Source organism: Protopterus annectens, chromosome 8.part0 (assembly GCF_019279795.1).
Source record: "Protopterus annectens isolate FY-2018-M chromosome 8.part0, PAN1.0, whole genome shotgun sequence".
Classification (NCBI taxonomy): Eukaryota; Metazoa; Chordata; order Ceratodontiformes; family Protopteridae; genus Protopterus; species Protopterus annectens.
Genome location: NC_056741.1, coordinates 1,828,092,068 through 1,828,117,063, shown reverse-complemented (window position 1 = coordinate 1,828,117,063; position 24,996 = coordinate 1,828,092,068). Strand labels below are relative to the sequence as shown.

At 40.6% G+C, this 24,996-nt stretch overlaps 1 protein-coding gene across 2 annotated transcripts in view; it reads left to right on the top strand.

The window, feature by feature from the left end:
- The window catches only part of COG4 (component of oligomeric golgi complex 4), an 873,278-nt gene that overhangs the window by 131,837 nt on the left and 716,445 nt on the right, over nucleotides 1-24,996 (top strand). For both annotated transcript variants that reach the window (XM_044081315.1, XM_044081318.1), the window contains one exon: nucleotides 13,589-13,782. In XM_044081315.1, coding sequence (XP_043937250.1) covers nucleotides 13,589-13,782 — 194 coding nt within the window. The remainder of the gene's footprint in view (nucleotides 1-13,588; nucleotides 13,783-24,996) is intronic.

Here is a 24,996-nt window from a genome sequence, read left to right as displayed (position 1 = left end):
CACCTCTCGCTCTCTTCATAAGTATGACTCTAACACCTCTGCCTCTTCTTCCAAGGGTTCTTCTAAAGCCTCCAAAGATTGGCAGAGATGAGGCCAATATTCCATTACAGGCTTCGGTTCTAGTTCACAGCATGGCATAGCGCTACCTAACAGTTCCGCACCGCATCTCAGGCCACCTACTGCAATGTCAAACACCTCTCTTCAGAGATGGAAGTTTGATATTCTGTTCTCTTAGCGGTCTGGCATTCCTCAACAAGCATTTGGCCTTGAGAAAGAGCATTTATTGAACCTAGTACAAGATTTCAAGCTACGCTAAAGGAGATAGTACAAGCTAGTATGTATAAGACAAGGGAATTTCTGAGAAGAATGCTTTTGCAATGGAGTTTTGCAGCGACCGTTTTATTGGACAAATTTGAGTGTGGCTCTTCCTAAGCTTTTCAGAGACATTGAATTTCAGCTCACTATGATTGCCCCCCACCATTGTTTTCGCATTTCAGCTTCAAAATCCACTCTGAACCTTTGTGACCCACCATTGTTTCATGAGGCTCTTCTCCTGCTTGGGATCTCATTTCTATGGCTATAATTTCTCCCCAATGCTTTGAGCCTCACATTTTGTGTATTTTGTTTGTCTTCCTCCTTGACCTGCTGCGGCCCTTACTATTACTTCTACCGTGCCTTAGCTCAGTCTGCATTTCTTGCGTGTTTCATTTGGCCTTTTTTTATTCCAAGGTGAGTTAAGGTGTATCCTTCATTGGCTCTTCTTTAACCTTTTTTTCCATGGGATGGTTATAATTTTTTACAAACTATTCACTTGCTACTTTTTTTAGGTTAGTCCCAAAATAGCAAAAAATTTTTTCGCTTCATGTTTACCGACAATTCATTTCTTTAAAATCAAGATTTTTATTTTCTTCAGATTTATTAGTTGTTTAGGCAATTTTGCTTATTTATCAGACACTAGCCTGTTTAGGCAGTCTCAGCAGTTGTTTGTTTCTTTGCTTTGAGTTCATTTAGCAAGTCTAAAGGGCAAAACAGACTATTTTGGCAGCCATTTGGTTAGGGCTACTGCTCTCTCAAGCATTTTATTAAGGGGGTGGCAACTAAGGTGGGATTATGCTCATTTCACTGGAGCTCCAGTGCACTTCTGCTGTCAGCTAAGGGGGTTCTCTCTACTGTAAGTTGGAGGCTGCTTTTGCACAGCTGTTGCATACACATATTGTCTCAGCCTCACCTTCCTCTCTGATTTGTAAAGCCCAGGGAGCTTTTTTCTGCTCTGTTTTTGCAGGGACTGCAGTCAGCCCTGCTCCTTCATGAGTTGCCAGCCTCCACCACCCTGAATTTGGGATTCTACCCAATAATAGGACTGCAAGTCAATGACCGTACAACATGGTACAGTTTGTTTTTACCATGTAGTTTTATGATCTTCTGATATCTGGGGCAAAGCAGTCAACCTCCATATACTCTGGGGGTATTTTGTGGTTTGAGGTTTTGGGCTGTCTTTTTATTATCTTCTTTTGTTTGTATATATAGAAGCCATATTTTAGTATAGCGTCGGTCCGGGGGTTTGGGCCACCCTGGCGTGCTGGACTGCTGCAGTCTGGAGCCTCTAACATCGGGACGAATATGGTCTCTACAAGTAATGGCCTTTCCCATCCAGTCATCCAAATTACCCTTAAATAGGGTCAGTGGCGGACTGTGTTTCACCTCAGTTGGAAGTTTCTTCCAGAGGAGAGGGTAACCTCTTTGAGATATGTATGTCTTTCTAGCAAGTCCTGTAGTTTATCCTGTACTAGGTTTAGTTACCTAGAGCAAGTGCATTTTATGCCATTTGATTTACGAATGTGCAGCATTTCCATTTTAGAAGGATCTCAAATTGCTTTGTATGCAAGGCAGAGGCTGCCTCTGAGTAGTCTGTAAGACACAGAGTAGAGTGACAGCGATTTCAGTCTCTCAACTTGTGACATATGCTGAAGGCCGTGAATTTTCTTTGTAAGAAACTTTTGAGGTCTTTCCAGTTGCTGCAGCCCTGCAGGTGCCTGGCAAGGTACATACCAAAGGTAGCATTGTATTCTCTTATTGTCTGATGAATAGAGTACAATGGGGTTATAACCTCTCTTGTTCTGGATGCAGTGCCCTTGCTTATGAGGTGGATGATATAGAAAGCCTGCCTTACCACTGTGGAGACATGGTGGTAAAAGGAGAGGTTGCTGTCAACCTCTGTGCCCATATCTGTCACCACTGATTGCTTGCTTGTTTAGGGTGGTGTTATTAATGTGGTAGTCTGCATGGACATCACCCTTATCAAAGGGGATGATGATGCATTTTTTTGCTTTCAGTTTAGCCCATGACTTTGGCATCAGTTATTTGTCTGTGTAAGTCCCTCTTATAGAATGTTGACATCATTTGGGGACTCGGTGACTGCACCCAGTTTGCAATCATCAGCAACTTTGTCAGCCATAAGCCTTTTATTTTAGTCTGTACATCCAAGAAGTAGATCCCAAACAGTAGGTGTTCCAGCACTGATCCTCATGGAGCACCACTGGTTACGGGTCTGCTGGTGGAGGTAGAGTCCCCTATTTTGACTGTGTGCATTCTTTTGGTGAGCCAGTTCGCAACCCACCTAAAAAATATACGGGTTGACTGGCAGCTGGGTGAGTTTATAAATGATACCTGGGTGGGGAGTAGTGTCAAAGGCCTTGGCCAGGTCCAGGTAGGCCGTATACATGGATTTGCCATTGTCCAGGGCTTTGGTGACTGTCTCAAAGAAGACCACCAAGTTCGAGGCAGGATCTCCCTTTAGTGAAGTCAAACTGGGTCTCGCCAAACATTTGGAAGTCTCCTATTTCTTTGTTGATAAGGTCTATAATTCTTTCCATAACCCTTGCAGATTAGGCTTGTCAGTGGAGGTTCTCCCTTTATGTAACGGGATGACGATTGCCATTTTCCATTCAGCAGGTACAAACTAGTGCTTAGACTGTGGTTAAAAAGAGTACCCAGTGGTACAGCTAGTTCCTGTTTTAATCCATTTAGAACCCAGCCTGAGATATTATCAGGTCCCGTAGAGGCTGTGGTTTTGCCTTTGGAGAGACCATTTACGACTTGCTAATTGGAGATGCTAGTTGGAGGGCAGGTGGTAGGAATGCTTTGGGGGATATGTGGCTGGCAGGGACAGTGGAGAGAAGTGTTCACCGAACCTGTCAGCTATCAGGTTGGCTATTTCTGTGAGTTCAGTATATGTGGTGCCATTTAACAACCAATTCTGCACAGATCTGTGTTTTTCCTGTAAGGTTTCTGATGTAGCTAAAGAAGGGCTTATGTTTATCCTTATTGAAGGAGACTAATTTGGATTCATAGTTAGCTTTAGAATGCCTTATGAGGTATCTTATTTATTTGTTTAAGCCGAGGAGGAAATGCTTCCAATTCAGAGACCATTCCTTCTTGCTCTTGGACAGCACTTTCTTTCTCTTATTGTATAACCTGTTAATGGCGGATGTCCACCAGGCAGGGTTGTTCTTTCTTAAGGAACTTGTTTTGGTCCTGTTTGGTATGGCTGAGTCAATACGTTTGTACAGATGCTTATACAAGGCATTGGTGTAAATCCCAGTATAGGTGTCCATGCCATCATTGAAGGCAGGAGCTATGAAGCTATTAATGCAGTCATGTATTAAGTTGTAATTGGCTTTGGAGAAGTTTTCTAGTCTAGTTGCTGTTAATGGGGAGGGTCAGATGTTATTGTTACTTCTAATAAGACTGATTTATGGTCAGACCTCACTAGGGAGGGCCACACACATGGGGTGGTGCAGTGATCACCCATGTTAGTGAGCACCAAATCCAGAATATTTGGGACTGTTGTGGAGGATGTCAACCCAACTGGTCCAGGTCATTGTAGTTGAAGTCCAAGAACCTTTGGGCAAATGTGTTAGTATATGTATAATTTTACCCATTCTATGGATGGGTTGTTAGTCACCTAAAACCAGGGTGTTTGATTGTATTGTGAGCAATTCAAGAAGATCCAAGTATGCAGTGTGGGTATCCTGGTTCACGGAGGGGGTTCTGTAACGAGCAGTAATTTGGAGAGGGGTCTTGCCTACAGTCGTCTAGATCTGGATTAGTTCAAGGGAGTTGTTTTGTTTATCCAATCTAGAGATGTATTTATCTTTGATGAATATTGATACTCCGCCTCCTTTAGTTCTCACTTTCAGTTTGTGGTATGAATGTATGGAAGGCATTATAACCCAGTATAGCCGGGGTGCTTTCCACAGCCTTAAACAAAGTCTCTGTGACTTCACAGATGTCTGAATCTTTTAAGGTTAGGGCTGCTTTTAGTGAGTGCAGTTTTAGGTTTATACTCCTAGGATTTAGCAGTATAACCTTGAGGTTACTTTTTGAAGATATTTTTACATCGGGAATTTTGTTGTTGTAACATTGCCTAAAAAAGGCACTATGGGGGTGGCAAGAGCATTAGCCAGTAACAGAAATCCCAGAGGTAGCAGATGAAGACCATCTCCGGCAAAGCAGCGTGGTCTATTTACCATGTCATCCCAGGTTGACAGGAACTGGATCCCCTTAGAATGACACCAGAAACTAAACCAATTGTTGAAGTCCATCATTTTTTGTTTATATTGTGGTATCATCTTAGGTGAAGTAGTCTGCTGCTCAAGGTTGGAGACATACCTGCCTGAAACGCTTTCAGAGAGGTCAGTCATGTCTCTCTTCATATCAACATGAACTGTGACTGATTCACAACAGTACTTGTTGTGGAGTGACTTTCGTGCGAGTGTGATCTGTCAGATTCTGGCAACCAACAGACAGCTGACTGTAACCTTCTCCTTGCCCAGCCTGGTGAGTGGGACATCTGTGTGTCTCACTATGGAGTTGCCTCTAATCAGAAACTGTGGTTTAGATGTGCTTTTCCTTAGGGGCTTGTTTGGTGAGATATGTACTTGTGGTTTTATGTGTATTGAGTGCTGTAGGTGTACTGTATTAGGTGAAGCATGTTTGTGTTTTGGAGGTCTCTGGTCTTTAAATTTCTGGTGAGTACCTCCGTGTATGATTTTATGTATTGAGAGCATGGTATATGCAGGATGTGTAGTGTGTGGGTTAACAGCCTGTTCAGTGTAATTGTTCTGTGAACAAGATAGCAAGGATTCCAAATTTTTAGCGTATATGCATCTTTGACAAATTGAGCTTGAGTGGTTTAGGGAGTAGTGGGGTTGCCAGTGTACGTGAGGCAATTGTTACACTGCCTTAAGATACCCATGTCAGTCAGGCTGGCAGGAGAAATGGAGGAGAACTGACCATCCATAATACTAGGTGCAATTTTGCATACTTTAATGAGGAAGGATGTGGTTTAATTGGGACTTAATGCTGGGTCTGTACTAATGAGGCTCTCAAGGGGTTCGAGACTATTGGGGATTGGTAGATTTCAGTTAAAGTGGAAAATGCTGTAGAAAGCCAATTGAGGTACTCTCCATGCAGCAAAGCGCAATTTAAGGGACTCCCCGGTTGGAGCACAGGCAGCTTCTAAGGAAAAATAAATCTACTTTAGCTTTTGCGTCTGTAACCGCCAATGGTTACCTCCACTGCCCAGTGCTGTGCAAAGGTGGGCTACATGCATACAGATGCTTTTAGACTGAATAATCTTCATTTTGTAAAACTAGAGAAATTCAAGAATGACTTCATCTTATTTACTACTGCCACAACAATTTCATAAGCGGGGCTGATCATAGTGGACGTCAACAATATGTATTTGCAAGCTCATGTTCATTTACCTTCCAGCAGATACGTCAGATTCAGCATGGGGCACCATTTTTAGTTCAGTCCGTCCATAGTATCTGTGTTTATGGAACTTTTTAACAACTCTCCAGATGCTATATCAGAGGTGGGGAAAATATTTTTAAGGTTGTAATTGTTTGGCAGTACAAAAGTGTAGTGCACTGTTAAAAACAATGGTTCAGCTGCAGTCACCAGTATTTTTTCAGTACAAGTCAACTTAGCCGTAATTTGAAGCTTTGGATCACGACATTTGATATATTCTTCATTATAGGTAAAATGGCCAAGAAGCCTGAAAAGGTACATTGTACCCAGTTCTTTTTGTTATTGAGGAAGCATCCTTGCTGGTGTTTAACACTACTTTTTATCTTAAGGTGGAATACAAAATAATAGTAAGTAAAGAGTTTGAGCTATTGAAATCCTAAAAAAATTGTATATATGCATGATTTGTAGTTTTTTTTAAAACAAGGATACATACTATCTTAGAGATTATAGCTGTACATATTAGTGAGATCAAGTTTCAAGCCAGAAATTAAATTAGTTATGTATTTGACATAACATAGATGTTTATGATCGATGTCCATCTACTTCAGCAAACCCTCCATCCTTTCCCCTTTGAATTCTTACCTTTATTCCTTTGGACTGACCTTGATGACCTCGCCTGAGGCCTTCATTAGATTACTTTTTTAGGACATCCCTATGTGCAAGCCTTTTTGAAGTGTCTTATTGGAGATTTATAGCCTTTAGTCCTGCAAGTGCAGTGTGGTGAGGAGAAGTAAGTGAGGGGAATTGTGAAAATTAGGGAAGAGCTTGAGCTTTGGGAAAAAAAATATGAATCAGTGGTACAGTACTACCTGCATTGATCAGTCTTTCTGTTTGAAGTGAAGTGGATAGACCTGGATCATGAAGGTCTATCATTACGGTAAGTAAATAACTTTCTTATATGTTCTGCTAAGCATTTTTTTAAGTTCAGCTTCATCCATTCTGGCTTTTAACAAAAAGCTTGCCAAATTTTAGATCACCTTCATATTTTTCCTAGCTGCTATCTGCTTTAATTCTGCTTAAAGACTGTGGTATCTTAGCATAGCTCTTTAAGCTTCTTAGCTAAACTGTAGTTTTTAACAGGGCATCGATCACTCCTAATTGAGTTGTGTACAGCGTAGCTGGTGGGAGGTCCATCTGCTGAGTGCATTGGTTACCATTCTTTCAAGTATTATGTGGTTGCCTGCTTCTGTGATGCAGAGGACAAAATCTTGACTGAGTTCATATAATGAACTCAGGTAGGCAGGAGGAGGGAAGGGCATGGTCCATTAGCCAGTTTGGTAATAGACAGTATTTAATGCAGTAGTGACATTTTGTATAGTTATTAAAGAGGTTAAATTGCCATACATTTGGCATTCAGGTACTCCATAGGTTCCATTGTGTTTCTAGGCTAACTACCACAGGATCATTTTAAGCATAGCCATTCATTCCAAATGTGTCTGACAGATTTAGGAACCTTAAATTATTCTAAGGGGTATATGTAGGCTAGGGCTTGGGTGGTAAAGCGTTTACAGGCTGACTTTGTCTATTAGTGAAATAGGTGCCAGACGAGTGGTAAATTTCGAATTCCCTATCCTACTGGTCCAAGTTGCACTTGAATTAGGTTAAGGAAGAACTCTGATTCACATGTATGGGAAGCCTGTTCCAGGGAGGGGGGCTAGTTGCTGACCATATCTCTCAACTGTACCAAATTCCTTGGTAAATACTGGTTTTGAGGGCAAACTATTGGGGTGGCACGAATTCCCAACTGGCCCCTTTAATTTCTGAATTTTTCCCAGGCTGAAGTGTGTGTGTGTGTGTGTGTGTGTGTGTGTGTGTGTGTGTGTGTGTGTGTGTGTGTGTGCGCAGAATGCCCCAGTTAGGTTAGTTACTCAGACTCAAACCCTGTACCTTGGGGTACAAGGAGCAAGAGCCTAAATTCTCTACTCTTGCCATCACCACTTGTGATTCAAGGAGTTAAGTCCATAGTTTGGCTCATACTTGTGGTCTGTTCCTCTTAAAATTTGTGATTTTCTGGCAAATCAGTGAGACCTGAATTCACTAAATAATGGTAGCCATTTGTTTCATTCTTCCTGTCTTTCAGGAAAAGCATGGTAACTCAAAACATTTTATTCTAGCAACTTTTCTAAGATTATGCTAGCAATGTTTAAAACATGTCCCTGGTTTGGGGCCTTTGTCCCCCCCCCAATCAATTTTGGCTTTTTCCAGATTTCTTGTGCTGTGTAGCTCTTCAGGGGGGACAGAAGTTTAGTGCTGTTTATGCCAAGTCTGTGTTGTTTTTGTTAGTAGTAAAATAGGTAGAATACTTGCTTTTGATGCAGACGGCTGTGGGTTTTACTCCCACAGTTTGTAAATGGATTGCTGAATCTGTACTGTGTTGTACTTTTAAAGGGGGTGGATGCTACAGTCCTGAGAATGTCCTCTTTGGCAGAGATACCTACTAACTATGAATCCGCTATTCATTTGTCATCCATTCTCTATTGCAGTATTGCTAGCTTATCATTTTCTTTTAATGTAACGTAGGCAATTTATGCCTCAAGGGCAACAGGCCCTTTATTTGTAGATGAAACAATGAAATATAAAGTTGTTTGCTAGCAGCAACTTCTTCATTAGTTACATATCTCTTTAACGTGGAAGGTTTTAGATGACTTACTTCTGCAGAGATTGTGCATATTTACTGGTACTGGTGGATTGTAGAAGTTTGAGTAGACTTTTATGATGGAAATATTCTGAATTGGGTAGTTTTGTCATTATTGGTTCATGCATTTTGTTTCATTGCTTACTGGAAAAATGTTCAAAACAAATTTAAAACTCACTCTAAAAAGTATGCTGCATTATACAAGGAATATAATTTAATACATTCAGGAAGATGCATCAAAGAACACATGTATGTTTCATGTGCAAGGGGTCTATGATTTGAAAACAGCCTAGAGGAAATCTTTATTCACCACTGGCCAGACACATTTTCCTTGAATGTGAGTTTCATGGGCAGAGAAGTTTTAATGCTAAGTCTATTTTCATTGTGAGTCTGTATTGCTTTGTTTAGCAGATGCATATTAGTGTTTGCGCTATAAAATGTAAAATAAAAGTTTTAAATGAAATCCAAATAATCATTGTAGAAGTAAAGCAGTAGTGTTTATGGTAAATGAGACAAAATAGCCAAGTAATAGGACATTGGAATGGCTGCAGGGGGGGGCTGTGGTGTATTGGGGGGCCCCATTCGACCATTATTTTGTGAGAGAGGAAGGGCAGCAAATTCAGACAGCACAAGCTATTGCTACGCCATTGATCAGTAGGTCAGCTAAGATTAGAATATTGCCTACCAGTAAATTCCCTACTTTTAGCACAAGACCCACATACTGCAAGTCACCAAAAACAAAATCCTAAGGTTCATCATCTCCCTTCCCAGTGAACATCATTGCTACACATTTAAAAAAAATGGTTACCATTTACTACAGGGTCTGGGAGGGACATATTTTTGTTGTCTGTTTTTAAGTTTGCGTTTGAAAATTGGTATCTCACGATTCCATTGGGGTGGGTGGGGTTACATAATTATGTATGCAAATGTTATGTTAATCAACGTACAGATGTGTACCTATTTTTCATGGACCTTTGTCCAGATTTTTGATGCTTCTAGGTTGAGAGGTATGACAATCACCCTTAATAGTTTGCTATGCGAAGCAACTTTAATGGTTGTGTTATCAAGATTGACGACTTTAAATTTTGTTTTTTCATGAGATAGAGATTTGTGTGGGAAAAAGTAGTAGCTTTGTCTTTTTTCGGTTAAGCATGAGTTGTGAGTTACGAAACCATGTTTCAGTGTCTGTTAAAGCTTCCTTAGTAATTTTTTGGAGGTTACCATATGGTCATATGTGCAAATGAGAGTGGAATCCTCTGCATATTGTGTTAGGGTGGCTTGTGTGAAAGTATAGAGGGCGTTGGTGAAAATGTTAGAGGGGACCAAGGATAGCGCCTTGTGGTACACCGATGGTGACTAGGAGGTAAGGAGAGAGATGAGTGCCATTTTACTGACTGATACCTATTGCACAGGTAGCTTTTGAACCACAGAAGGGTGGGCTGAGAGAGACCAACGAGGACAATTGAAGTAGAGTTTCCTGTGATAAACTGTGTCAAAAACTTTAGACAAACCTAGAAATAAAGACTAGTTTGGTATTTTCTCTTATTGACAGTATCTATATAGGTTAGAAGGGCAGTGCTAGTACTATGGGAAGGATGGAAGCCATGTTGTGTAAGGAATAGGAGTTCTTGCAGCAGGAGATGGTCTAGAAATAGTTTTTAATACATTTTTCTGGTATTTTAGTGAAGGTAGATAAGCTTGCTATAGGTCTAAAGTTATGAATGCCTGTTGAATTTCCTTTGTGCAGAGAGATAATGTGTGATTTCTTCCAGAGAGAGGAAACATGGGATTCCTGGGTAGACCTATTTATAAAGATTGAGACAGGATAGGCAATGGTGTTGGCTGCTATTTTTAGGTATTCACTTGGAAGGTCATCAGCTGAAGAAGAGCACAGTTTAAGCTTGTTTTAAGATTCATTTTATATAGAAGGTGGGAACAGGTTTGAAGGTTAAAGTGGATGTAGTGTTTGAAGGAGAAGGTGGATGTAGTGTTATGTGGCTGTTGGGCAGGGAAGGGATTAGATGTTGAGGAATCCTTAGTTGGAGATATGATACTATCTGTAAATTAAGAGTTGAACTCTGTTACAGTTCCAAGTGGGTGAGTTATCTGGAGAGGGGTTTGGGTTGAATTATTGACCGGGATGTAATGAAAACTGTTATTTATATATATATATATATATATATATATATATATATATATTTATATATATATATATATATATATATATATATATATATATATATATATATATATATATCTATATATCTATATATATCTATATATATATCTATATATATATATAGTCATTTATTTGGCTTTTAGTATGATTGTGAAGCATTCTGAAGTTTTCAAGATACTGGGGTGTTTTATATTTTTCAAATTATTTCCATGCTTTTTCTCTATCCTGCATTAGCATTTTACTCTCTTTGGATAGCCACTCTCTTCCTTCTAGGAGGTGCAAGGCCATTTAGGTTTAGGAAGGTTGTATTAAATTCAAATACAGCATCATTTAAGAGGAGGATTTTGAAGAAGTTCAATTTAATAAATGATAGTGTAGTAATGAACATCCTTTGGTTAAACTTGGGAATGTTACGTGTTTTATAAATATGCTGTTTAACTGGATGTGTGAGATATCTAGTCCTATAAATTGGGAGATTATCACTGAGAGTCTGACGTTGTACCTGTGGTGAAGTATTTGCCAGGTTCTGATACTAGGATCTAGTCCAGTAGAGAATTTGATGTCTTATGTGGTGCTATTAATTTGTTGTGTAAAATGCTAGATGTAGGGGAGTTGGTTTATGTCCAACCATTTGACATTCACATCACTTGGTAATACTGTTTTTTGTAGAGATGTTATGGCTATCCAATGTAGAATATCTTCCAGTATAGCTGTACTTGTCACTAGGAGGGATATAAAACACAGTAGTACATATTTGTTTATAACTGTTTATTTTGAGGAAAGCTCAATGAAGCTTTGCTGAGCTGAATGTTGGTTTGCTGTAAGGAGAAATGTGGTAGGTATTGGGAAATATTAAAGCAATACCACCACCTTTCCTTTTCATATGGTCATTATGGATGGTATTATAGCCAGGAGGTACAACTTCAGAGTTGTTTATGCTGGGATTAAGCCAAGTTTCAGTTAGTGAGAACATCAAGCTTATGCTGAGAAATCCAGGCATGTTGTTCAGAAGTTTTATTTCTTAGACTTTTATTATTTATTGCAGCAAAAATTAGATCACCAGAGTTGGGAATTGGTTGTTTGTCGGTTACGTAAGTCAGTGGGAGAGAATTATCATTGAGTTCATTGTGATTTCATTGTGATAGTTGGGGCCAGGATTAGGGTGTATATCTCCTCCTAGAAGGATTTTAATATGTTTGGGAATTATGCATACTTATTTTTTTTTAACTTTAACTTGTTTAAAATGCATGAAAAGCATGTTGCGACCATAATGCACCCCCACCTGCTGCTTCTTTTGTGCAACAAACGCGAAATTTTGCAGCCACTGTGTAGTGGCATACAGGTTCAGGCTTAAAGGTTTCTGGACATTTGTCTTTGAGAACGGGTGGTTGGGGACACGTGACTGAATTGCTGTTCAGCTGCAGAGATGCATGGTTGTGTCAAATTCACTGTGGTACATTGAAGCATACAGAGCTGTGCCCACAGCTGGAATAGCCAAGTTGGGGGTGGGGAATTTATATGGCCTCCAGGACCCTAGGGACAACAGGCAGTGTGGCAAACACCTGAAGCACAATGCCCAGTGGGCTTGTCATTTGTAAACAAAATGTAGTGTCCAAGGGGCAGTACCTTTTTCAATTTGTAAAGGGAAGTGATGGCTGTTGTATGCTTGGTGTACAGTACATGTGTATGCAGCTACAATTTGTAGAAGTGTGCAGCAGCATGGAGGATATCCTGTACATTGCTATGGTTACACACATGCTCATGTATGTGTTTTGGGCAGCACTCTCTAGATACAATGGCTTTCCTTCAGGGAGTAACATACATTCCCCTGAACAGAGTTTTTTGTACATATGTCTGCTTTTGTTTGTACTGTCTAATGGTAAAAGACTGGAGATGTATAGTAAGCCTTACTAGTGTCACTGTCCGCTGACAGTACCAGTCCTCCTCCTGACTGTCTGTAGAAAAAACAGGTGAGACAGATCACACATATTCCACCCCCACCCCTAATTTACATTGGGTTATTCTGAGTGTGGGCACAATGGTGTGTGCTACTGTTTGCCCACAGTAAATGTGCTGCAGTGATGTTTCTGTGCAGCTGAATTGCAATTCAGAAATGTATCCTTGCAGGGACATGTCCCACAACCTATAAGCTTGAACCTTTTGGCAAACATTTGCATTCTTGTTATTACATCAAATGCCCAACTCTTAAGATACAGCAGTTTTAGAGCTGGAGCAATAACGGTGCTGCACAAATGTACAAATGGGATTTTATTCACTACAATGGGGGGGGGGGTCCCATCCAAGTTGATACTATCAGGATTCTTCTCATTCCTGCACCTGTACCACTGTGATATATCATGGTCTTCAGCTGTTGTGTCCCAAATGGTGCTTACTGAAGCAAAATGGGTTACTGGTAGCTTTTTTTTAAAAGTATACAAACAACTTGTGTTATCTCGGCTTCCTAGAAGAGGTCCGCCTTCTTTCCATTTGGCCTTGCTGATACAAATGTTACCCACCCACTTGCAGATCACTAATGAGGTATGCGATATGGAGCTTTAGGTGAAATCGGCCATCTGTACTAGTGGAGGAGGCAATGGCTTTAGTGTATTCTTTAGTTGTCTCTTTCCACTGGTGGTGATATTGATATGTTTTGAGCATGTTGTCAGTCTTTGCATTTGAGGAATGCATTCTTTCACTGAACCTTGAGAATGTGTTTTCCTTCACTTATTCCGGTGTAAGTATGACAGAGCTGCGCAATTCTGTCTTCATTTCAGCTTGAATAATTTTATCCATAATCAACTTGTATTTGTTGAAGACTGGTAAATTTTCACTGTCGCTGTGCTCCCAAGTGTCAGTCATTTGAACTTTGTCAGAGCATTTAACACTAGATTTTCATTATTAACAAAACTGATCACTAACGAGTCAAATTTTTACTGTATTAATAATGTTTGCATTGATAGGCAGCATTATTGATGCCAACTTGAACCTCTTGCAAGAAGCTGAACAGCACCTGAAAACCATTGCAACAGAGAAGTTTGACCAGGCTATTAAAGAGGGTGACCTTCCACAGGTGGAGCGCTTCTTTAAAATCTTCCCTTTGCTTGGATTACACGAAGATGGCCTAAGCAAGTTTGCAGAGTACCTTCGTTCACAGGTGAGCTCAAATAATCTTTTATCTTTATGCATGTAACCTAACGTGTCACCCAGAGTGAGTAATCCTGTAAATTCCATGAAACACTAGGGTTATGCTACAACATGTGTGTTACTGAAGCTGTCCATGCAGTCAGACCACATAGTTAATGGAAATATTAATAACGGACTGTTCACAATTAATACCGCTAAAGAATTTGTGACAAAGGGGGATACTGCCAGCATAGCTTGCTGAAATTTTGTAAATAATTATGTCATTTGTGACTATCAGCATGACTTATATAAAATGCTTGTGTGACAATTGTATTAGAATTGTATGTTATGTGTATATCAAACTTGTTTGTACAGATGTGTGTTGAAAGTTTTTTTTGCAAAGTGCTTGAAATGTATCCACAGTATGCCCTACTGAAAGAGGACAGAAATCTGCATGCACTATTGCAACTGTTTAAATTTATATATTTTAACAGTGGAAACTGGAACGTAGGAGGTTAACTACAGTCCAGCAAAACTTCAGAAAAATAGCTGAAATTAAATTACTTTATGGGAGCAAGAGACAGGGTGTCTGTACTAGGGAACTCTGTGTTGTCTTTAAGGAGAAATAATTACTAGGCTTGAGATGTGGAAGGATGTAATTGGTTAATGGCTTCCGGCATCCGTCTAAAATCTAAGGCTATGTATTTTCAAAGGTAAATGCTAAATACTGCTAGCTTCTAGCAGTGGGGGTTTCATCTGGGTTAGAGTCAGATGATAAGAAATTGTCATTCTGCAAGCTATCCCAGCAGTAATATTTGAGATATTAATTTAATTAGTCTTTTAGTGAGACAGAGCATTCTGTAGTCTGTCTTGTACCTGGCAACAACAAGAACCGTTCACCACATCTGCCCTGCTCTTAAGTAAGTTCACTAGGGTATAGAAATTCTCTTAGATTCAGTCAAGAATGTAGTGAAGCATAGTTTAGATATTTTTCTTTATTTATTTGAGACTGTCTTGCAATGTTGTTTATATATTTTCTTGTGGTTTTGAACTCTGATGTCACTGTGAATATATACCAGGTATTTTCTTCTTTTATTTATTATTAAATATATTTAAACCTTTCATTGTGGCTGATCTGTTTAGAGATATTTAAGTTCTGAGAGTACTTGTATATTTATTTGGTGACACTGTGTAGGCAACTCCTAATAGCCTTGCTTCTGGTCAAACTACCATTTGTATTAATAGTAACATTATACAGTAAGATTGGTCACCCTTTAAGGGCCTTAAATTAGTTAAGGAGTTGGCTGGTGGCAGTGATAACTAAAAGTGGGCATAGCTAGTAAACCTGTGCCAGCCTTTCCCAGGTGTGTGTGTGTGTCTAAATCAAACCTTGGAGTGTGTTTGTCAGCTACTTGGGCAGGGACACAAAGCACTGGTTGAACAGAGAGAGTGCTGGAGGTCTTGGCTTGGTCACTCAGCTGATATCTCAACTATATAGCTGTGCCAGTAGGGTGTTTTATTGGGGATCTGGAGAAAGAGGGAGAAACCAGCCCTGGACTGTGATCTCTGTGTGCTCTTAAGGGAAATTGCACTTGATGCAGAGAGCTGCATCTGGAAATACTGTGTGTGTACTTGTCATCCTCCCAGTGTACGTCCCCCACTGTTGCCATTAGTGAGAATTGAGGCTCCTTGATTACTGGTCCAGTGGTGGGTCGTCCCAGAAGTATTGTAGGTTAAGGGTAAAGAGATGTGCACAGTGCATCCATGGGTGACTTTAATATCAGTCTACTCACATTCTCATGACGCTGTCACTCTCCATTAACAGTGCAGTCTGGTTTCCTTTTTTCATATACCTGACTAACATCATCCATGGATTTTCTTAAGTGTGGCAGTTTTGGACTTCCAAGATGGCTGCAGACTGACTAACACCTTAATGTTAGTTCTCACAGTCTGAAAAAAGAACCTAAGAATTAAGGGCCAGAAAATCTGCTAGCTTGAGTAAATTTCAGTTACTGGCTACTAAGTACACTACCTGGATTCCATCAAGGAAGAAACTTATAGAACCTGAAAGCAAATCAGTTAGAAAAGATGAAGAGAAAACACCGACTGTGAAGAATCCTGTTGTTCAACAAATAGTTCAGGCTCCAGTTTTAGTACAAGAGATGTCATCCAGCAATTTAGAGGAAAAAAATTGATTGTACTCAGAGCTGATTAAAATAATTTAAACATTGGAAGAAACTTAACTCAAATAACAAAAGGCTGAAAATATAGAAGAAGCTTTAAGTAGCTTGTCAGATGAACTGATAAAACTGCAAACTAATCAGAGGTTGAAATAAAGAGGAGGCAGGATGAGTATTAGACTTCTCATGAAGCGCTTTTTCAAAAAATGGTACAGTTAGAGGACACAACATGCCGATTTTAAAACCTGAAATTCTCTGCTGTACCAGAGAAACTGGAAGGAACAGACTGCGTTAATTTTATGGAAGCATAAATAAGCAACTGGATTGGTATTCCACAGCAGGATTTTGTTAATTGAAAGTGTGCATCAAATGTATCCTCCAAACTTGGTCTTGAGAAAGCAGCCAAGACCTATATTAGTAAAGATGTAATCATACCAGCAGCAGTTGTTCCTGACAAAATTGTGGCAGAAAGGCAAAGTATTAAAAATCAGAGATAGTAGGTTGTTTGTGGAAAATAATTATTCACTGTACACCACACAGAAAAAAAGCAATCCTAGCAATCAGGCATTGTCAAGAGACAAGTATGAGATTCAAGCTGCTGTATCCAGCAGTCTTTAGAATGTGTCTTCCTGGATGATCAAAGTAATTTTTTATGCAGGGTAGGCTAAGGAGGAAATACAAAAAGTTTGTCCAACAAAAAATGAGCCAATAAACTGAAGGTCCCTCTGCTTATCTTCTCTTCTGATAATAAAGCTCATACAGAGACTTTGCCAGTGAAACCTGTTTCCAGTGTTCCAAAGGAAAATGCTTGAGGAGGAGAAAAAGAAAAAACAGGAGTGGACCAGAAGAATCGGGAATACCTTGGACTTAACTGGATTCTAGGGTTGGGAGATGAGATGAACAGGAAGACCAGCAACAATGAGATTATACAGCGTCAGTCACATTTAAGAATCATGTCTGTACAGGAAAGAGTGGTAAGACTGGATTTATGTTTACTTTAAGCTTTTGGGGAACTGAAAAGGATATGCCCCACTTCATGTCATTAATGTTTGGAAATACACTAAGAGGAAGAGTAGTAGCAAGTAAAACCATTTTTGATAGCCGTATTTGTGTAAAAACATTTAATGATTTAAATTGCATGTTGTATAGGTAAGCATTTTTAGTTATCGTATGGGATAGAGATACTAAAATAAACAAGTGCAGATTTTTTTTTCTTGTTTTAGGAAATATAGGCATTACAGTGTAAAAAGAAAAGAAAGGCTGGACAAAAGCGTGTTTAACTTTAATATGCTGTAGTCTTGGATTATTAAGTTGGAGGGTGGGGTGTAAGCACGGCTCATAATAGAAGTAATTTTGATATGGTTTGTTTTACTTTTGCATAGGTGAATCTCTAGATTAAGGCCCTTTGCTTCATTTAATAACATGTTTTAGTGTAAGCATGTAAGAGGACAGAGAATGTAATTAAATGTTTTCCTTTAGCATGTGCTTAGTGTGAGTTGAGAAGTCTGCAGCCAAGAGACAGGCTAATTACAGATAAAAGCAATAAAAACCAGAGCACTTTTTTAAGGGAAAAAGTTATTGTTTTTTTCTGAAAGCATACAAGCTGTTTTACATCAGGGAGGAGAATAAAGATACAATGAGAACAGATGGAAATTAATGTAAGTAGTAGCACAGGCTTGTAACATGCATCTTAGCATGGTTAATTCTAATTTTAGGTTAGGTAATACCTGTGTATGTAACTGTTGATTTGGGACTATTGTCCCGGTCTAAAGGGTTAAACTTAAGTATTTGAAGATGGTGTACACAGTTTTGTTTGTTTTTAAGTTAATAGCTTATGGGGATGTTCTGGAGTGGGTTTGTTTTTTAGTTTCAGGGTTTTCATTAAAAGAAAAAGCAGTGAAAAATGTGACTTGGTTTCAAATGGAGATGACAAACAACTGTATAAAGGATCAACCTGACAAACATTAGAGGGTGCATGTAACTCAAAAGCTGAAAACAAAAGTAAAAAAAGGTCATATACGGTAGTTGGGAATAATAACTTTTTAACGTAATAACCACACTATCCATATTATTTTGAAATGTGAATAGTCTCACAGGTATAGACAAAAAGGAAAATGTAGTGAATTATAATAAGAAATGCAGAGTGCAAATAGCAGTGCTACAGTAGACTCATTTGAAAAGAAATGGGCTTGTGAATTTGATACAAGGATTTCAGAATGGTTATTCAGCAGAGTATCTGGGACAAACAACAAGGGGTATAGTTATATTAATTGCTAAAAGAGTTCCAGTAGTGATAGAAAATGAAAAAAAAAAAAAATAAAAATTATAGCATCTGATGTCATTTTCATTCATTCCTTAAAGAATGGGTCTCCGATTCAAGAAGTGCACTTCCTGTGGGCATAAGATACTTCATGCTAATGATGCCCATAGGGAGAAAGTGTATTGCTTATGAGAAGCCCATCTTGGAAACCACTTGTCAAATCTATGTGGGTTTCAACTATCAAGCCCTAAATGATAGATGCAATAAGTTAGTTTGGAAGGGTTTGCTACCTGCTTCTGCTCCTTCCTCTTCAGCTTCCTTCTCAGGGGCACAAACCCTCACCAAAAAGTCTAAATTGGCTTCGGAGACTAGGGAGCATACAAAATTCTCTCCTGTCCAGACTCGTAAACCTGCTCCTGCATCAAGAGTCTCCTCAGGGCAAAGTCCCTGTTTCTCTCTGGAGCCTATTTTCCCTAACCTCTGATATTGTTTCTTACAAGAGTCACCCAAAAGATTGTTTTGTCCTCCTTCCACTTCATCTTCTATCAGATCTCCCCAAAGTGCCTCTGAAGTAGATGTGGATAGGATGGTGAGGAAGTGCCTGAGAGCACAGATACAGATGGGCGTCATACTGGCTCTAGCTCTCATCAGATCCTTGAGACTTCAACCTGTATCTCATTCTATTGTCTCTCCTTCTCTGATCTGTCCAGCAATTGCAGAGCCCTCTTATTCGAGACCACCAATGTCGAGGCATGTAATCCGAAGATCCTGACTCATTTTTCACTGACCCCCCCCCACCCCGAGAAGGACGAGCATAGGTGCTGCATCTGGGGGGGATGCCTTTGACTGAGGCTTTCAGAATTGTCTCTTTTTGTCGAAGCCTCAGTGATGGACAGCTCTGGTCTGACTCTTCCCTCATGGCAGGAGCCTGGAGCTTAGCTGCACCTGTATCTTCGGTTCCAGTGAGACTGAACTGCTTCTCCCAGTCTTCCTGCTTTTTCCAGGCCATCTTTTTTTGGAGAAGGTTCCCCTGTACCCTTATGGCAGGAGTGTGCAGTTAGAACTTGTCTGATCGAAGACTGCTGGAACGGGGCTCAGTTTTTAGCTTTTTATTGGTTAATTGATTTGTTTAAATGAGTTTGGTCATTTGCTACTGTTGTATTAAAAAAAAAAAAATATATATATATATATATATATATATATATATATATATATATATATATATATATATATATATATATATATATATATATATATATATATATATATATATATATATATATATATATATATATATATATATATATATATATATATATATATACACTTTATATATTATGCATCGCCGCTTAGCTAGGGTTAAAGTATTCCCGGCGCCATAAAGTCTGCTCTTCAAATTTTTCCTCAGAACTAGCCACTTTTTCAGTTTTAGCACTCAAATCTGTTTGAGCTCAGCACTTGTTCAGAACTCATTGTAAGCACTAAATAAGCTACAAATTACTACAGCACTCAACTTTCCTCACTTGTCTATAGAGGAAAACAGTTTTTAGTTCTTAATAAATAAGCACCTATCCAGGCATGTCTAAGGGTCAGCTCCCGGTGTTTTCTCCTGTCTACCTTTATGAATCTGGGTATCTTGGGGCAATGCAGCAATTGCCTCATGTACACAGACAACCCTCTCCTCCTACCACCTAACACTACAACCTGTGAGAGATGTACTTGCATAGCCAAACTGGAAGCAAAGCTCTCTTCACCTAAGTCTGGACTAGACTGTCAAGAGGAGAATGTAAACACTTGCACCACACCACACTCATCACATAGTCCCTCAAAACCTACACCACCAAAGCACACACATAGAAACACAAAACACACACCTACATTCGCAAAGTCTCTCAATAAAAATCTGCTCAAGCAACAGAGACCTCCAAAGCAGAAACGCAAGCAACCTCAACCCCCAACATAACCCAAATGACACATAGCCCACAAACTCAGTGTGCCACTCAACCACAGCCCATAAGGCGTAACAACTTACCCAACACTCTAGTCATAGGTGACTCTATAGTCAGGCACACTGATGTTCCACTCACCAGGCTAAACAAGGAGAAAGTTACTGTCAGCTGCCTGTTGGGTGCCAGGATCCGCCACACAACGCATGCACTCAGTTCACTCCACAAGTACAAATATGGCTCTGTCATTGTCCATGTTGGTGTGAATGACCTGAGACGTACCTCCGTGGACTACATGAAAAGAGACATGGAGGAGCTCTCTGATCTTGTGGCCCAGGCAGGTATGACTTTAGCCCTGAGTAGCATCCTGCCATCACCCAGAATGATACCACAGTACAAGGACAAAATGATTGACTTCAACAGTTGGCTAAGCTTCTTGTGTCATTCTAAAGGGATCCAGTATCTGTCTGCCTGGGATGACATGATCGACAGACTAGGATGCTTTGCCAAAGATGGCCTGCACCTGTCGCCCTTGGGATTCTGGATACTGGCTAAGGCTCTTGCCACCCCTATAGTGCCTTTTTTAGGCAAGGTTCAAATGACAAATTCACCACCATAACCGGTACAAGCAAGCAAAATCTGAAGGTAATGCTACTCAGTGCTAGAAGTCTAAACCTCAGAATGCACTCACTTGAGGCACTCCTTAAAATGGAGAACATCTACATCAGTGCAGTGACAGAGACCTGGTTCATGGCTCCAGATAGCATCCTTGCATTTCCAAGCTATAATTCATACCACACCTTTCTGCCACCTAACCTGGACCAAAACAGTAAAGGCAGAGACGTGTCCATGTTCATTAAGGATATCCACACCTCCAGGCTAGTTGCTCAGCATAATGCATCCGAGATTATCCAAGTGCAACTAACTGTGGGCAAGACCTGAATCCAAATTGTAGCTTGCTACAGATCCCCCAGGATTCCCAATCCTCATTTCTTGATAACTGGAAAATATTAGGGTACAACCCAACACCCTAATAATGGGCAATTTCAACTACCCCACCATTAACTGGGAAAACTACTCGTGTACCAACTATTTTTCTCAATGTTTTCTGGAATTCATAAATTCTAATGCCTTAGATCAGCTTATCCACCCCCCCACCAGGGGCAGCAATATCCTAGACCTGGTCATTACCAACATGGGTGACCGGTGTTCCACACCAGAGGTAATTTCCTCATTGGTCAGATCCAACCACAAGCATATCACCCTAGACATCCACATCCCCATTAGGGAAACCACCGTGTAAAATTTCTCCAAAGCCAACTTCACGCTTCTTAAGACAGAAGTGGCAAACTTCATGACACCCATGCAGACGGACAATATAGGTACAACTGTTGAATCTTACACAAATGCACTTTATAAACACTTACACGAGTGCATGTATCGTGCTATCCCTAACAGAGAGCCATGATGCTATCCTCCAAAAAAAGGAAGCCAATCTGGTGGTCCCCTGCCATAAACAAACTGCAACAGAAGAAAGAAACTGTTGCAAAAAAGAGTAAAATCCCATGATTGGAGGAACTCCCTGGTCAGCCTCAGTAAGAAGCTGAGATCCCGCATAAAATCCTCCAAAGCTAGTTATGGAAACAAAATCGCCACTGATTCTAAAGACAACCACAAGCATTCTATATAGCTATGTCAAGAACCTCCATGGCAACACTCAGATCTGCTCTGAGTTACAGTACAATGGCACTAAATATACAGAACCAACTGATATTGCCAACAGCCTGGCAAATAGGTTCAATGCTAACTTTACCCACCTCTCGCCCCCTAAATGGCCCATCTCTATACCGGAAGAATACAAAGTTCCTGTAGTCATGGCTGCACAGGTAAAAACCACACTCTCCAAAGCCAAGAACACAGCATCCATGGGACCTGACAACAACCCAGGCTGCATTCTACACGAATTACAGAACGAACTGGCACCCCACCTAAGTACCATGTTCAATCATAGCCTCACTTCAGGCTTTTTGCCCACTGAATGGTGCACAGTGACTGTTTATCCTACTCCACAAAGGGGGAGCCACCATGGCCCCCAGGAACTTACCACCCCATTAGCCTGACCGAGCCTGGTCTGCAAGGCCATGGAATGTATCATCATGGAACTTATTGGTAATCTCCAAATTCTGGACCCCACCCAGTTCAGGCTTGTAAAAGGCAGATCATGTGTCCTAAACCTGATAGACTTCTTTGAAGGAGTCGCCAAAGCCATAGACAAGAGTAAGGTGGTTCACACAGCCTATCTAGATCTCGCCAAGGCTTTCGACACCATCCCCCCCCCTCTGGAATTATAGATAAACTCACTGAACTAGGTATAAATCCCTATGTCACAAGATGGGTTGCCAACTGGCTCACTGACATAACCCACACTGAAAGTAGCCAACTCCAAATCCGACTTCAGACCTTTGACAAGTGGAGTACCACAGGGTTCAGTCCTGGGTCTTCTCCTGTTTGGTATCTACTTCTCTGAAGTACAGGCTAACAAAGTTCGCAGATGACTGCAAATTAGGAGCCATAATCCAAACTCCGAATGATGTGGACATCCTACAAAAGGGCCTCACTGAGACAGATGCCTGGTGTCAAAGCCATGGCCTCAAGCTCAATGTCAAAAAGTGCATTGTCATCCCCTTTGGTAAAAACTCTGTACCGATGAACTACTACATGGGCAATAGTCAACTTAACACCCAAAAGTATGATAAGAGATCTTGGGACACAGCTCGACAGTAGGCTCTCCTTTGATAATCACATAGCCACAGTAGTTAGGAAATTCTATGTGGCACACCTCATCACAAAAGGTTTCTCATCCAGGAAAAAAGAGGTCATTGTTCCCCTCTACTCGTCACTCAGACCCATTATAGAGTGCAACACCCCTTTTGGTATGTACCTCACAAGGCATCTACAACAACTAGAAAGGCCGCAGAAATACCTCACAAAGAGGATTACCAGCCTCAAACAGATGCCCTACGCAGACCAACTCAAAAAACTCCAGCTTTACTCCGTTGCATATTGCCTACTCAGAGGAGATCTGTGCCTAACATACAAAGCTATGTCAAACCCAGAGCTGTTGGACATGCTCCACTTAAAGAAATCTCAATCCCTCCGAGCTACATGCTCTAAGGACCTAAACCTTGTCACCACAATAAACAGAACATGCTGGAGGGATAGATTCCTGTCCCAGACACTTCCCATACTCTGGAACAAACTACCTATCTATATCAAACAAAGCTCCTCATTAGCACTCCAAGAAAAATCTTGACTGTTTGGGAAATAGGAAATTCACCCTGGGGATCACTTCTGTGGCTCTACTAGACAGGGGCACAGGAATATAATTTTCTTGGGTGGCGAAAGCCTAGGCTTATATAGGCCTTGGGGCCAATAGCCTAGTACCTACCAGTGAACCTATGAAGTAGTGTAGAGGGCTTTCTCTCACCTGAGAGTACATTCTACTCTTGCTTCTTCAGATCCTACCTCCATACCTCCTTCGGATCAGTTTCTGAGTCTCATCAACCTGTCCCTCAGGGACAGCCAGCCTCTCTTAGCTTTCAGGCAGTTCCTACCCAGGAACTTCCCCTGTCTTCTGATACCTCTCAAGATCATCCCACTGAGGAGGTCACCCTGGAAAATTTTGTTTAAAAGGAGGCATATAGATTCCCCCAGAAATTTTTAACCAAAGACACTGACTTCAATGAAGAGGAGGAGACACCAGCTTCGATGAATGGGAGGGGTCTCCAAGATCTCCACTAGAAGATCTCTTTTTTGGAGACATTCTACAGATCCTTAGCCGGAAATGTGGATGCTCTTCCAACCCCCTCCCTTCCCAGGAGGAGTTGGTGTTCTGAGAAGCCTTCAGGTCCACCTCATCTATGTCTTGGGTTACCGGTAGATGACTGTATAGAGCTGGTGTCTCGCTGAGCATGGAAGGAGCTGGATACCATGGTACCATTTCCCCATCATCCAGACAAATTTCTTGCTCCACCCAAAGACAGGCTTCATTTGAGTAAGGTAGTTGTCATGAATGCCATGGTTGTGGTGGCAGTCACAAAACAAAAGCCGGCTGAACAAAGCTCTTCTTTTCATCCTCCTAATAGATAGTTTAGTGAGATGGACAGGTTTGGAAAATGTGTTTATGCCTCAGCAACCTTTGCTCTATGGTCGCTCAACAACTTGACATATTTTACTAGATTGGAGAGAGACCTGATTAAGGAATTCTTGAAGTCTAGTCCTGGGTCCATTTGACAGAGGAACTTAGATTTCTTCACAGCTAGCCACCCTTCAATCAATTTCTAATACATCCATGAAATTAATCTCTCATTCAGCAGAAGATTCCTCATGTGCAGTGGGTTCAGGCATAGCCATCAGGAGACCTGCCTGGATATGTTCGTGTGACTTGTTTAGTTCTTTTAATTCTTTTATCAATGCTCCCTTTGATGGATTTTCCTTCTTCAGGACCCACAGTAGAAGAAACACTCTCCCATAGTGAGCAAGATGGAAAGACCTTGTCTGCCATGGGAATCCTTCTTTCTACACTGCAGAGATCCTTTTCTTGGAATCTGTGTGGAGGTAAAAAGATGTAGTTCCGAAACTAACAAGGACCTTTTCAAGACTCATGAGGGGAAACTTTTTTTCCCCAGTGGTGGTGGTGGTGGTGGTGGGGGTTCCAACAGAAGACACCACCCTCACAGCAGAGGAGACTTGCAGAATCACGGGTTTCGAGATTCCTTTTCGAATAGACCCGTTCAGTTTTTTTGAAGTTTTGCCCAAGTGCTTTTATATGGAAGCTGTTGTGGGGGGGGGGGGCTGTC